At 34.1% G+C, this 13608-nt stretch overlaps 1 protein-coding gene across 1 annotated transcript in view; it reads right to left on the bottom strand.

Moving 5' to 3' along the window:
- Positions 1–7660: 7660 nt before the first annotated feature.
- The window catches only part of LOC134266741 (uncharacterized), a 57037-nt gene continuing 51089 nt past the window's right edge, over positions 7661–13608 (bottom strand). Inside the window, exons 44-54 of the mRNA XM_062748964.1 lie at positions 13269–13383; positions 12937–13160; positions 12546–12680; positions 12097–12135; positions 10314–10364; positions 9852–9962; positions 9544–9693; positions 8999–9116; positions 8684–8895; positions 8020–8143; positions 7661–7880 (exon numbers count right to left, since the gene is read on the bottom strand). Coding sequence (XP_062604948.1) covers positions 7754–7880; positions 8020–8143; positions 8684–8895; positions 8999–9116; positions 9544–9693; positions 9852–9962; positions 10314–10364; positions 12097–12135; positions 12546–12680; positions 12937–13160; positions 13269–13383 — 1406 coding nt within the window. The 3' untranslated portion in view covers positions 7661–7753. The remainder of the gene's footprint in view (positions 7881–8019; positions 8144–8683; positions 8896–8998; positions 9117–9543; positions 9694–9851; positions 9963–10313; positions 10365–12096; positions 12136–12545; positions 12681–12936; positions 13161–13268; positions 13384–13608) is intronic.

Here is a 13608-nt window from a genome sequence, read left to right as displayed (position 1 = left end):
CAATTTTCAAAAGTCCAAATATACAAAAAAAAAAACCTTCATATATCGTTCTTTCAAAATGTATTTTATCGGACAAATGGAAAATCCATGGAAAATTTAGCTGTAAAGAACATTATATGCATGATCTTTCAAGATTTTTATTTCTTGAAAAATATTTTTTTTTTAATTGCTTAGAGGTTAATCAAAATTTCAAAGCAAAATTATTAAAACATTTTGCCACCTATCGTCATTTTCATTGAAAATCGTTTTTTAATGTGAACTGAAGCGAAAGGTGGCCTTATCGTCAGTTCAGGCAGGACATCATAAGGCATACATTCTAGTTTTATCAATTTTACTCTGATTTTTTTTTTGTTTGGGTTTATTTTCTTTAAATAGTATTTGTTTGGTTCTGTCTCTTGACATTTTGCTGATTGGTGTAGTTTTACATATACACATTGAGACGTATTGGATATACAATTTAATTGTGTACATGGTATTTTTTTTAAAACATAACACTGCTACATGTATTTTAGAAATCATTGGAAATGACGATTGATTTTTAAAATAAAACCTCTGTAAGGAAACATTATAATGAAAGTAATGATATGTATAATTTTAATTTCACAACACATAAACAAGATCGAATATAAAAGATGTAAACGGTATGAACTTTATTCCAACATCAAGTCATCTGAGTGACATGCAAAATGAACTACATGTTCAATGGAATTATTTTAAGGTCAATATGTTCGTGGGCAACAAATACAGGATAAAGAATTAAGTTCATGGAGAACCCACAATATAAGGAAGATTCAAGGATTGTAGTAAATTTAACAATGAACCAATACCTTGACAATATAATAACAATGATAATTTCAGAATACTACCACATCTTTTAAAAACCTAAATGTGGTCGAGATGGACTGATGTAAGTGCTATTCTATTGTAAAGAAATAGTTGCTGTTGTTATACCTATAAAAATTTGTTCCTATGCAAATCTATACGTAAAAAGTTCAACATTTCTAATGTATTGGTGAGCGAACATAAAAAAATCGAAAGACATTTATTGACTGCCTTTTGTCGACCCTCGAACCAAACTGTTTGCCTTCGGCCTAACGGCTTCAGGCAGACAGTTTGGTTCTTGGGTCCGACAAAACCCATTATGCCCTCGAACTCAGTCAATAAATGTAAAATATTGAACACTCAGTACTTAAAACTGGAGATTTGTTTAATTGTTTGTAGATATTTGAAATAAAAAAAACAAACACTGTTTCCTATCTTCACCCATTTCATCTTTTGGGACATTTGCCTTGACAAATGTGTTCATGACAAAATCTTTCATTAACATCAGTGTGGGCGATATATATGCTCTTATACAACATTCCCGTGTTATCTCATTATCAGTTATACGTATACTTGTGTAATGAATTGAGTATAAGCTCTAATCTGTTTCAAGATTCTTCATGTTCCCGTTAAGTTAAAATCAAACGATGGTACATAAATTTGTATATCTTTTAAGCATTTAAATGCATTCTTTGGTTGTTAGTTTGGGAATTAACGTTGCACCTTTTAGCAGATAAATGCATAACCTGCATTTAAAATAAGCGGGTCATGTAATTTTATCTACAATAGCTGCAACGTTAATTTCCACATCATCAAACAAAGAAAGACATTTTATGGTTTATATATAAAAGCCAACTTTGAATAAACCTCATTACATAAAGCACACTACTTCCAGAGGAATCCTTCTAGGGATGAAATCTCAATTTTGAAGGTGATGATATACATGATATAGGTGATGAGATCGAAGAATGACCGTAACAATGCAAATCTTTAGACAGAGCAGAAAGCACGATTCTTCAAAACTTCAGAGGTAAGATCAGATGCCTATATAGAGGAAGCATCCCCCGTCGACCTTTCACATCCGCATTCAGCTTTATATTTGATCAGGTAGTCAGCATATTACCTAGTCAAATTTAGTACAAAAAGAAAATCTAAAAATTGGTATGAAATATGTCTGTCAAAATACGACATATTGATGGGATGTATATTCTCACAAGGTCATTATTATAACGGCTATAGAATTTGCGAAATTATGACTTAAAACGAGGTTTTTCAAATCCTCGTGTCTGTCAGTAGCCTGTCTTGTTTTGAAATTTCAAAGTATTCAGAGAATTCAATCCTCTTGAGTACCCACTAAGTTAAGAGACATAAACGCCACATGCAGGTGATAGAGGAGTATTACTGCACAGTAAGGGAAATTTGACGACAGAAAAAAAACGTAAGCCATGTAGTTTTTTTAAAAACACGTTTACAATGTAGTCTGTAGTAAACTTATCATCTTTTGTCAGTAAAATATTCAAATATGAAACAGATGTAGCAGACACTGCGCTGTTTTTTTTTATTTCGAGTACACTTGGATATATTGAGGTTACATATATGAATGCAATATTTATAAAACGTTGTCTGTATATCTTAATGTCGAGTTAAAGGCCAGGCCACCTAACAGGGTTGATGATGATTATACATGATCTCTAATCAACGATATCACTGAAATTCGGAATAAACACAAGATTTCTTACTTTATACTTGGAGGAGACTTCAATCATCCGGATATAAAGTGGCCATCTCGACAAATTACTGGTCGATCGGTCCTAACAAGAGTAACTGCAATATGCAAGATGACCTAGCCTTGGATCAGATTGTGGATTTTCCAACAAGAGATGACAAAACACTTGACCTCTTCTTTGTCTCCCACTTTTCCCTGGTAAATTTTCAAACCTCTGCCAGCATTTGCAAAATTATTTTGTTATGATGGACACACTTATTACGCCTACCTTAGCCAAACACAAGGAAAATTTTCCTATGGAAGAGAGACACACAAGCAATCCAGGAAAGCTTGAAGAACCTGGCAACCGAATCAGTGATAAATAATGACATCAATGTTTCATGGACCCAGTTTAAAAACCATGTTACAGACATGATACAGAAGCATGTACCAACATAAGGCTTACCATAAGGCCAGATCCACCCAAAACCCAGAGGACTGGACTTTTTTAAAGGCAATATGAGAGGGAATTTAGAAGGGCTCATGACAGCTACATTGACGAGATCTTCTGCAGCGACCTCCACAGCAATCCGAAAAGATTCTGGTCTTATCTCAAGGATAAAAGACAGGACTCACAAGGTACTGCACCTCTTAAAAAGGCTGATGGTTTGTTATACAGTGACAAGGAATCCAAGGCAGAGATACTCAACAACCAATTCCACTCTGTGTATACCAATGAGAACACCAGTAGCATGCCAGACAAGGGTCCCAGCCCCTACCCGGACATGCATCGTATAAAAGTGTCAAAAAATGGAGTCTACACCCTCCTGAAAAATATCAAAGTCAACAAAGCTACTGGCCCTGACGAGATACCAGCTAAGCTACTACATGACCACGCTGATCAATTTGCACCAATATTAACATCCATTTTCCAATCTTCTGTAGACACAGAAAAGATTCCAGACGACTGGCGACGGGCAAGTATTGTTCCAATTTTCAAGAAAGGGGACAAACATCTAGCTTCGAACTATCGACCTGTATCATTAACATCTATCCCTTGTAAACCACACGAACACATTATACATAGCCAAGTCATGGACCGTCTAGATGAGAATTCCATCCTCTCAGACAGTCAACATGGATTAAATAATTATTGACAAACAAGTTGGTGTCCACCATAAACAGTCTAGCCCAGAATCTAGGAGAAAAAGGTCAAGTAGACATTATCCTGCTTGACTTTTCTAAAGCCTTCGATAAGGTCCCCCACCAGCGGCTAGCTCATAAGCTAAATTACTACGGGGTACGAGGCACCACTCTCCAATGGATTAGAGACTTCCTAACAGATAGGACACAGCAAGTACTTCTACAGGGCCATACTTCCTCAACTGCACCAGTAGTGTCAGGAGTGCCGCAAGGACAGTCCTAGGACATTTACTGTTCCTCCTCTACATTAACGACGTACGACGAAAGGACGCTGTCAGATACTCGCCGTTTTGCAGATGATTGTCTCCTGTGCAGACCCATTACAAATAAGGATGATGCAGTTACCTTAAAGAAGGATCTTGATTCTCTGACCAGATGGGAAGAGGACTGGCAGATGGCATTCCACCCAGAAAAATGTGTAATAATACAAATTACCAACAAGCATAAACCCATCACCGCTACTTACTCTATACATGGGCACCTCCTAGATGTGGTTGATTCTAGCAAATACCTTTGAGATCACCATCAGTAAAGATCTACGATGGGACAACTACATAAATAACATCACATCCAAAGCCAACAAGACACTGGGCTTCATCATAAAATAAAGCACACTGCAGCATACCAGGGACTAGTTAGTCCAATTCTAGAATATGCCTGTGCGGCATGGGATCCCTGGAGCTCCAAGCAAGTCCAACACCTTGAGAAAGTGCAAAGAAGAGCAGCACGTTTCGCCACCAAAAACTACCACGATTACCAACCTGGCAGTGTTACCCAGATGCTTCAAGATGTACACTGGGAACCATTACAAACAAGAAGAATGAAGATAAGACTTATCCTGCTCTACAAGATCGAGCATGCCTTGATGACTATTCCTGCAGATATGTACCTGACATCGAGCAACAGAAGGACTAGAGGCAGCTACACGTACCGTCTACCACAACCCGGATTGATGCAGATCGATATTCCTTCTTTCCGAGGACAATCCTAGACTGGAACAACTTACCATCTGTAGTTGCCTCAGCACCAACATTAAAGTCCTTCCGGTCACAGCTGGACTCATATACGAGGTGCCAGCTGCCCACAAACACCAACTAAGTGTGCCAGTTTTTAACTTTTTATTTTACATAGTGCCCTGATCGGGTTTTTAGCAAGTGTTTTCTTTCTGTCATGTACAAGGCTTTCACTTGGTTTCAAGGATGACATGGGCGAGGAACTCCAGCCTTTTTTAATTATCAACTTCAGGAGACTTGTGAGTTGAATTCCATTTTGTTAAAGAAACGGTTGTCTACTGTAGATCACTAATTTTTCGCGACACCTTATTTTCGCGAGATAATCATTGACGCTTTATTAGCGACACATAATTTTCACGAATTGTTATTTCTCTATATAATCTTAAGGAATTCTTTTAGGCCTATACGCGAGCATGAAATTTTCGTGAGCTCACTGTGTCGCGTAAGTACGCGAAAATAAAGTTCTCGCGAATAAAGTGATTTACAGTATATATTATGGCAAACCGTAATTTTTGTTTGTGAAACGTCCCTAGCTCAAGAAAGTTTTCCAGTCATATTGAAACGCCATCACTTGCTGGTGGAGGGCTAGAAATTTTGACATTGCAGCCATAGTACTGCCTCAGTCCTGAGCAGTACAGTAACTAAGGACTCTGGTCCCATAACCATAAACTGAGAATATACTTAAGTCAAAATTTCAAATCAATATAACTTTTTCAAAATATTGATAATGAAACTAAATTTACATCATTTGTTGGAATTTGTATATATTATACATAACTGCAAAATTTTAAGAACATATGTTGAATAAAACTGAAGTTATTCAGAATCAAATTTTGATTTAAGTCTATTCTAAGTTTATGGTCATGGGGCCAGGTTAGTTAATACAGTCTCATCTCAGTGGAACGTAAGGATCAATTCCTTATACTTAGGACCCTAAAGCAAACGCTTAAACCACAGTTACGGGGACGACCAATACCTTTGAATTATCCGTATGAAATTGTTTAATGTGTGGACATGTTACACCTTTTTATGTTACTGACTTTGAACAAATATGTTCTTTGAGTTTTTTTTAAAAATTTATAATTAATTTACACCACTTTTAGAATATGCTGTAGCACATAATTATGGCTGAAGTTTGTCCTTTATAACAGTGCATATATTGTGAGGAGTAAATATAAGGGCTTGGTAGAGATGGATCCGACAATGTATCATAAGTTGGAATTTTATGAAATAAAAGCATCCAGTATAAGTATGGAAGATAAAACTCACATTCGTACGTTTCCTAGAATGTTAATAACATAAAGACTGAAATAACATTTTAATGAATTCCTCTTTAGAAAGTGAACACTGGGTATAAGTAGAATTTCAAGATATTGAATTAAAACCTAGTTCTTCTAAAATCCTTTAAACCCTTATAATAAAGTACCTTACAAACAAAGACAATATTGTTTCAAGCTTTGCATACTGGAACCATAACAAATTGTTCATATAGTCTTTTTAATTTTTTGATATTCTTCGATTTTATAAAAACGGAAGAATACTGGTAGATGGTTCGTATTTTGCCATTTAGCTTTCAATAATACGATTCCTTACATGTAATATAATTCCAGAACACTTACTAGTAATTCTTTTCTTTCTGCTCGAGTCCTGCCGTTCAGATTTCTTCCAATATCTCGCCAATCAAAAGATCGGGGCTCCTTGTACATATAGGGCATTTTAAACTGAAGACTATTTTGTTTGAGATGTTTTTAAAGACGTTCAATATCTAAGCATAGTAATGTCTGTTTGAAATAAAGGAAATTGGAAGCAACAGTTTGGGAATATCTGAAGGTATTGCAGGATAATTATAGACTTCAGCTTGAAATATAGTAGAGGGCAAGAATATACATTTTTCATAATCACTTTTAGCTATGTATTTATTCCCCTCTTATATTACACCGAGAAATGATGAATTACTTAGGTATGATTATATTTCCTGGGGGTGCGATTTTTATTTTATCTTTCTTTTTTCAACGACATCGTATACATGTATTCAGCTGAGAGGTATTTGATTCATAACGATAAATACTTGCGAATTATCAGACCCAACACTCCCTTTAATTTACGAAACTCACAATATTGACCACCCACACTTTAAATGATTACAAATTATTTCTTATAAACTTTTTTCTTGGAAATATCGAAGTAAAAATGCTGTCAATTTAATGTTCTAACTTCTTCCTTTGATGTTCAAATCATAACATGAACTGAAGGATAAAAAGAAATTAGCTAGAATTCACATTGTATTAGTTTAGAATGACCAGGCTACAAGCGGGCCTAAAATCTAAAGTAAAAAAAACGTGAATATATATTTTTTTCACTTCGGGAATTGTTTCGCCTATATTGTTTGTTTGATGCAGCCTGCTGTTTTCCATCCAGTTCGATAATGTTTACTCATATAGATTCACCATATACCGTTGAAGGGTTTTAATTTTAGACTTGTACTCAGCACTTAGGATCTTTGAGCAATGAGAGATCTTTTTCGTGCCATCCACCTTTTCTGACACTTCATTTTATTAACGGGACTAAACCCAAATGACCAGTCTCCACGTCCTGCACTTAATTCAACCCGCGAAAAAATCAGTTACATGTGTATTCACTATCTTGAATATGAAGCATGTCTATTTGATCAGAAAACATCACATATAATGTTCTCTCAATTCCTCAGGTTTCGTTAGACAATGCATGAGGTCATAGACCATATCTTGACAATGTAAAACACCATCCAAGTTCCCTTACAAAATATTCAGGCTCCGAACTTGGAACTCCATCACAAAAGGACAGAATATTTAAAAATGTTTCTTAGAGGAACGAAACAGATTTATTTAATCGTTTTCATTCACAAAGTCTTGGTAAAAAAAATCAACATATAAAAAAAAATAGGAGGCTTAACCTGTAACAGTTTTAATGTACTCTTCATATAAACATTTGATACAAATATAAACAGTATTTTTAACTGCTTTACTAACAATTACTGTTCCGTGTAGCCTGGAGGATAATTGATGACGAAGCCTGCGGGGCAGTTTGGAGTCTGGCAGCATTTACCTGGACCAGGTGGGTTCAGTGAGCAGACAGGTGGTAGCTGCCAATCAACGCATCTGTAAGTATTTAAAAACTAATTTTGACGATGTTCTTGTATTTGTCAAATAATAATGTAACGCATAAATGAATATGTTTTAAAAAATATGATAACACATGTAACGCAGAGTATGATAATTACTTTAAAAGAAAACTCACTTGTTTTTACATGTGTAATAACCTCTAGAAGCATCTGCGCATGTGCATGTGTATTTACATCCATCGTCGAATGTTTGCCCTTGTTGATACAATTGTCCATTGTAGAAACATCCCTGGGTTTGACCTTTTGAAAAATTATCCAGTTTGAAATAATTGTATATATTATAGCAAATTGAGTTCATGTTATTGGTATCAAATTTAAGTAACTTATATTTTGAACAAAATAATATGTGACGTCTATTCTAACTTATTACATTTAAATTATTGTAAGATACACTTAGTAGAATCTTCAATTGCATTTCATTCTATGAAATTCAAGTATACGAATTTGTTATCGATAGATACCAATTTTGTAATTATTTGCTAAAAAATGTATAAGAATGTCCAATATACACTTATCCAGATCTCATATATAGATTATATTATATATATATATATATATATATATATATATATATATATATATATATATATATATATATATATATATATATATAATTAACAATAGAACAACCAGTTTTCAATATTAAATTTCGTAACCAGTCTACATATAATTGTCATCTTGTATACAAGAACTTCTTTTGTGCTAACAGTTGTTGCCGTTTGGATGAAAGAAAGAACAGTTGCCTCTTTATCTACTTGATAGTATATGAGATGCACATACCTGTCATGGTACCGGTTCCTCCAGTTCCTGTCATGGTACCATTTCCGGTTCCTGTCATGGTACCAGTTCCGGTTCCTGTCATCGTACCGGTTCCACCGGTTCCTGTCATGGTACCAGTTCCAGTGCTCCCAGTACATTGAGGCTGACCACAACACTGTCCACTTGGTTTAACAATGACACAACCTTGTGGGAGGTTAGTATACTGAGGACATCTATTTTAGATTAAAAAAAAATTGGATTGTAATTTCTGTATAACAATTAAGAAGGTTTATTTCTTTGTTTCTTTCCCTTTCTCCTAGCCTATCTAATACTTACAGTGCCCTACACACATAATATCCACGGGATGCATCTGAACAAGTGCAGTTATAGTCACATCCATCATTCCATTGTTCTCCTTGTGTGTACAGTTGTCCTTTGTACAAGCATCCGCCACCTAAAAGAAGGGCAATCATTATTAGATATTCTCGGATAAACAGAAATTTGCTCATATGTGAAATATTCTACATTGTATTGGTCATTTAAAACTGCAACAAGAAATGCATAATTGACATTTGCAATGATGACTTCACATTTGCTGTGAAATCCATGTATATAATACAATTTTCCACTAAAATCTTTTCTTTGATAACTGTTATCATAGAAGATATATTGCAGAATACAGCCTACGGTAGAGATTCACGCCACAGAGAACTGTTTTTGAAGTACAAGAATTGTACTCCAACAGTCCGTTCTCAAAAGGGATAAATCCTACTTGTTACAACTTCCATTATCAAACCCGTTCCCTTTCCTGTGAGTAACCTAGCTACATTTTATTCCATATAATTTTAGTAATATTTTTGTGAGGAATATTTTATTCATACCAGTTCCTGTGAAAGAACTGCCTGGAACAGACGTCACCATTCCTATTCCTGTCATTCCACCTTGGGTTCCGGTTCCAGTACCGCCAGTTCCGGTTCCTGTTCCAGTCATACCACCAGTATTTCCGGTAACAATTATGGTACCATTTGGTCCTAAGATAAGAGTTTTCGCTTAGAAAACTATGACTCCAATGAATTACTTTCATTACGAGAATAAAACTACATATCTCTATTGATACAAACAGAGTATGCATGTAGTCTAAAATAAGAAATTTAGTCGCATCTCCTTTGATATATGTGATCTTAATTACCACAGAATCCACAGTAGGCGGGGCAGTTCTTCACGGCCCAAGAGATGTAAGGTTCTACACAAGAACTCTTGGTAAATTCAACACAATTAGGTAGAGTATCCTGACAAGCCCCTGTAAATAAATGTCAATACATGTACAGATAATACGAAAATAAAAGCCTTTTACGTATAAGGTAAGGGGAAATGCTAAAAAAACCTCTTTTTCCTCAAGTTTTATGTGTTTTCCCAAATGTTTTTTCCATTTATTTTCACGTTTAAGATATAATACCCCTTCGTAAATAGAGAATATTCTTTTTTGTCAATTCTTATTTTCTGCATTTGAAAGTGAGACCGGAATGAAAAATAAAAAACCCCCCGAACTTTGAATATCCAACGACCAAAATATGGAATATATTTTGATGATAACAACGAAAAAATAATCAAAAAACAAAGAAACAAAACAAAATCCTGACAAAATATTTACCTGTTCCTGTTCCAGAAGTTCCTGTCCCAGAAGTTCCGGTTCCTCCAGTTCCTAAATCATGTAAAAATCATTTATTACAATCAGTTCAAAGAACACCTTTAATTGAATCAATGGACAAAAACAATAAAATGAAATCAAAACTATTGACACTTCAACTGGGAACAAGTCTATATTCTCAATACCTTTTTTCAATTTTATTCCCGTTAATGAGTATTTGGAACTTAACGTACAAGAATGTAAAAAGCAAATATATCAGACAAGAACAAAATGTGGTGATTTTTTCTTCCAAAAACTAAAAGTGTAAGGAATGTTACAAGTGCTATCCACTTTAAATTCAAATATCTTCAAAAAATTTTGCTCTTCAAAATCAGGTCAAAATTTTCTTCTTGATATATTTTTATGTTTGATAGAACAAAAAAAGGGCAAATCTACGATTTCCATAATTTAATTTACGGTAAAGTATAGGTATATTCTCAGCTTTTTTATTAGTCCCTTCGTAGTCTTATATGTATCATAAGGCTATTTGCGTGTTTTATAACTAAGAACCCTGCTTTCTTGAGAAAAGTTTTACAGGTGTCCTAGAGATAATATTTTGGAAAAGTTTAGCTGTCTTTCTAAACCTATATCATTTCCTTGAATGATAGACGGTTTAAGCCAAGTTTGGTCGTAAAATTCCCATTGGATTTGAAGAAAAAGGCTATGGTAAACACACAAAGAAGCCAAAACTGCTCTTTGCAAATCCATAGCAAACTAACAGAACAAATTACTATTACAAGCAGTAGAATAAATAATTTTTAAAACAAAAATTTTCTTTTAAAATTACAGAATAAACTAAATTAACAAAATTTTCTCCGCAAAGCTCTCTTAATGTGTTTTTGATAATATTTCATTGTTCGAAATCTTTTCTTTGTAAGAGAGGAATATCATTCATATTGTTAGTAAATTGTATTGGCAAAAATACTAAAGAATGATTAAAAGAAATGTTTGTTCCTAACTAAGCCTCACCAGTTATCATGGAGGGTGCCACTGGAACTCCTGCCGATATATAAAATGAAAAAGCAAACAGCATTAAAACAACAAGCAAAGCTCAGACAAAAGCCTGCAAGGAAAATAGGCAAGTACTAAATTGAAACAAATATGTTTATCCTTGTCAGACCATGGACCTCCTGTTGGTATATAAAAAAGCAACAGCGAAACAAACATGCACAGCATTAAGCAATGGCATGATCATGATTTACGCCTGTTTGAGATACAAATTCTTCACGTTAAATATTACAATTCAAGTCATTGTTAAAATATGAATATGAATTACTTTTTGATTATATGAATGACTGTTGAAAGAAAAAACACGAGATGCAAAAAATACAACATATGATTTCTGGTCAATATCATTTTGCAAGGCGTTTTGCCAAAATAGACAGTTCCATAAATCGTTTTTAGTTTAATAAGGAGAGTAAGGACTTCATTAAATACTTCTTTAATCGTGTTTCAAAATTATTTCTGTCATTCTATAGCTTTTAAATATCTACCTAAAAGTATCGAAATTATATTCAAAGAAAAAATTATTAAGTAAAAACTTCATTGGCAAATATATCCATTTAAATTTAACGATAGTAATATAAAGAACAATGACTGCCACCAGAAATTAGTGATGTTGATGAAGATATACACAATGCAGAACATTAACAAAAATGTGAAAAGCTGCATACAAAAATTCTTTGCAATATGCTCTTCAGCAGCGTCAAGCCTCATAAAAAAGATATTTTAATGACAAAGCACTAACCTGTCACTGTTCCACCACTAGTACCAGTTCCTGTGGCACCTATAATCAGAAACAAGTAATGTAAATGAGGAATAGTTATTGCTTATACAATCGATTGAGCAAGGTGAATCACAAACCAAAATATTTTTATCAATCCACAATATAGTTCAGTTATTAAAATAATTAAAATAAAACTGATGGCTTTTAATTTGGAAGGTGTTTTCCCCTAAAGAAAGAATTAAATGTCTTTAAAAGCACTTTATGTGCGATTGTCCTTGAAAATTTTGAAATCAGCAAACCCGTTTTAAATCATTTCCATATTCATATAAAGAGTTAATTTGACAGTTTGATTAATTTTCATTGGAAAACAAAGACAGGAGCAAACATAAAGAATTCCTTCTCAGAAAAATTAAGCTAAATATATACATATTGTGAAAACTTGAAATAATCTTTGTTTTAATTTGACTCACCACAGTATCCACATGTCTTGGGACAGTTATATTTGGCCCATCCAGTAAACTGTCCAGTACAGGATTGGGTGCCAAAGTCTTTACAGTTTGGAATTTTGTCAGCGCATACTCCTGGGGAAGATGTTGTCTGAGTTGCTGTGAAGAAAAATTCTCTTATTATCTTTATATTATAGTTTTAGTTAAAATTATTTTTCATACCATGTATTGTGTCTTCTACAGAAACTATGGACGTATTATAATTTTTATTAAGTATTAAAAATGTATTAAAAGTTATTGCATTTGTATGTCCAGTTAATTAATTATAATCCCTATGGGTAAGTGGAAAAAATAAGTAACATTCATATCATAATCAAGTCTGAAATTTAGTAGTGGTTAGTGAATAAGAAATTACTTGCGGTGCCATTTCCACAGAATCCACAGAATTTAGCGCAGTTATCCTTTGCCCAGCCAGCGTAGGGTTCATGACATGCGTAACTTCCGTAAGATGCGCAGTCAGCTTTGACGTCACGGCAAGAGGCAGGACCAGTTGGATTGCACTCTGGTTTCTGACAACACTGGTCGTTTGCGTCTGGTACTAAATGACATTCAGTGGGCAGTGTTCCATATCGTGGACATCTTTGAGGTAAAAGTAATTGTTTTGTTTTTTAATACTTTTATACTTTTATGTGCTCATTTTAATACATTAAAGGGATTCAAATAATTATAGCAGCAAAAATATAATACCTATCACTGCAACGGTAGATACCCTTTGTTGCATCGATACATTCGCAGTTGTAGTCACAGCCATCTTGCCAGGTCTGACCTTGCTGATATATCTGTCCCTTGTAAATACAGGCACCTGAAAAGAGTATTGAACAAGACAAAGTAAGTATTGTTCTTCATATGTTATTTAATTTTTAACAGATTTTGTTTCCGATATTAGTTTTTGGTTTTTGTTTTATATTTGCATATTCGTACGTTTGGTGGTTATATTATTTATTTATTCATGTTTCTTGATTACAGGATGAGATTTTATTAATATTTTAGCGAAAATATATAACAAGTTTTCGAACTCAACATTTAC

This window comes from Saccostrea cucullata, unplaced genomic scaffold, assembly GCF_032062105.1.
Source record: "Saccostrea cucullata isolate Sc308-1 unplaced genomic scaffold, CSIRO_AGI_Scuc_v1 ctg271, whole genome shotgun sequence".
Lineage (NCBI taxonomy): Eukaryota > Metazoa > Mollusca > Bivalvia > Ostreida > Ostreidae > Saccostrea > Saccostrea cuccullata.
The sequence above is the reverse complement of the archived record's forward strand: the minus strand, read 5'-3'. Positions and strand labels throughout refer to the sequence as shown.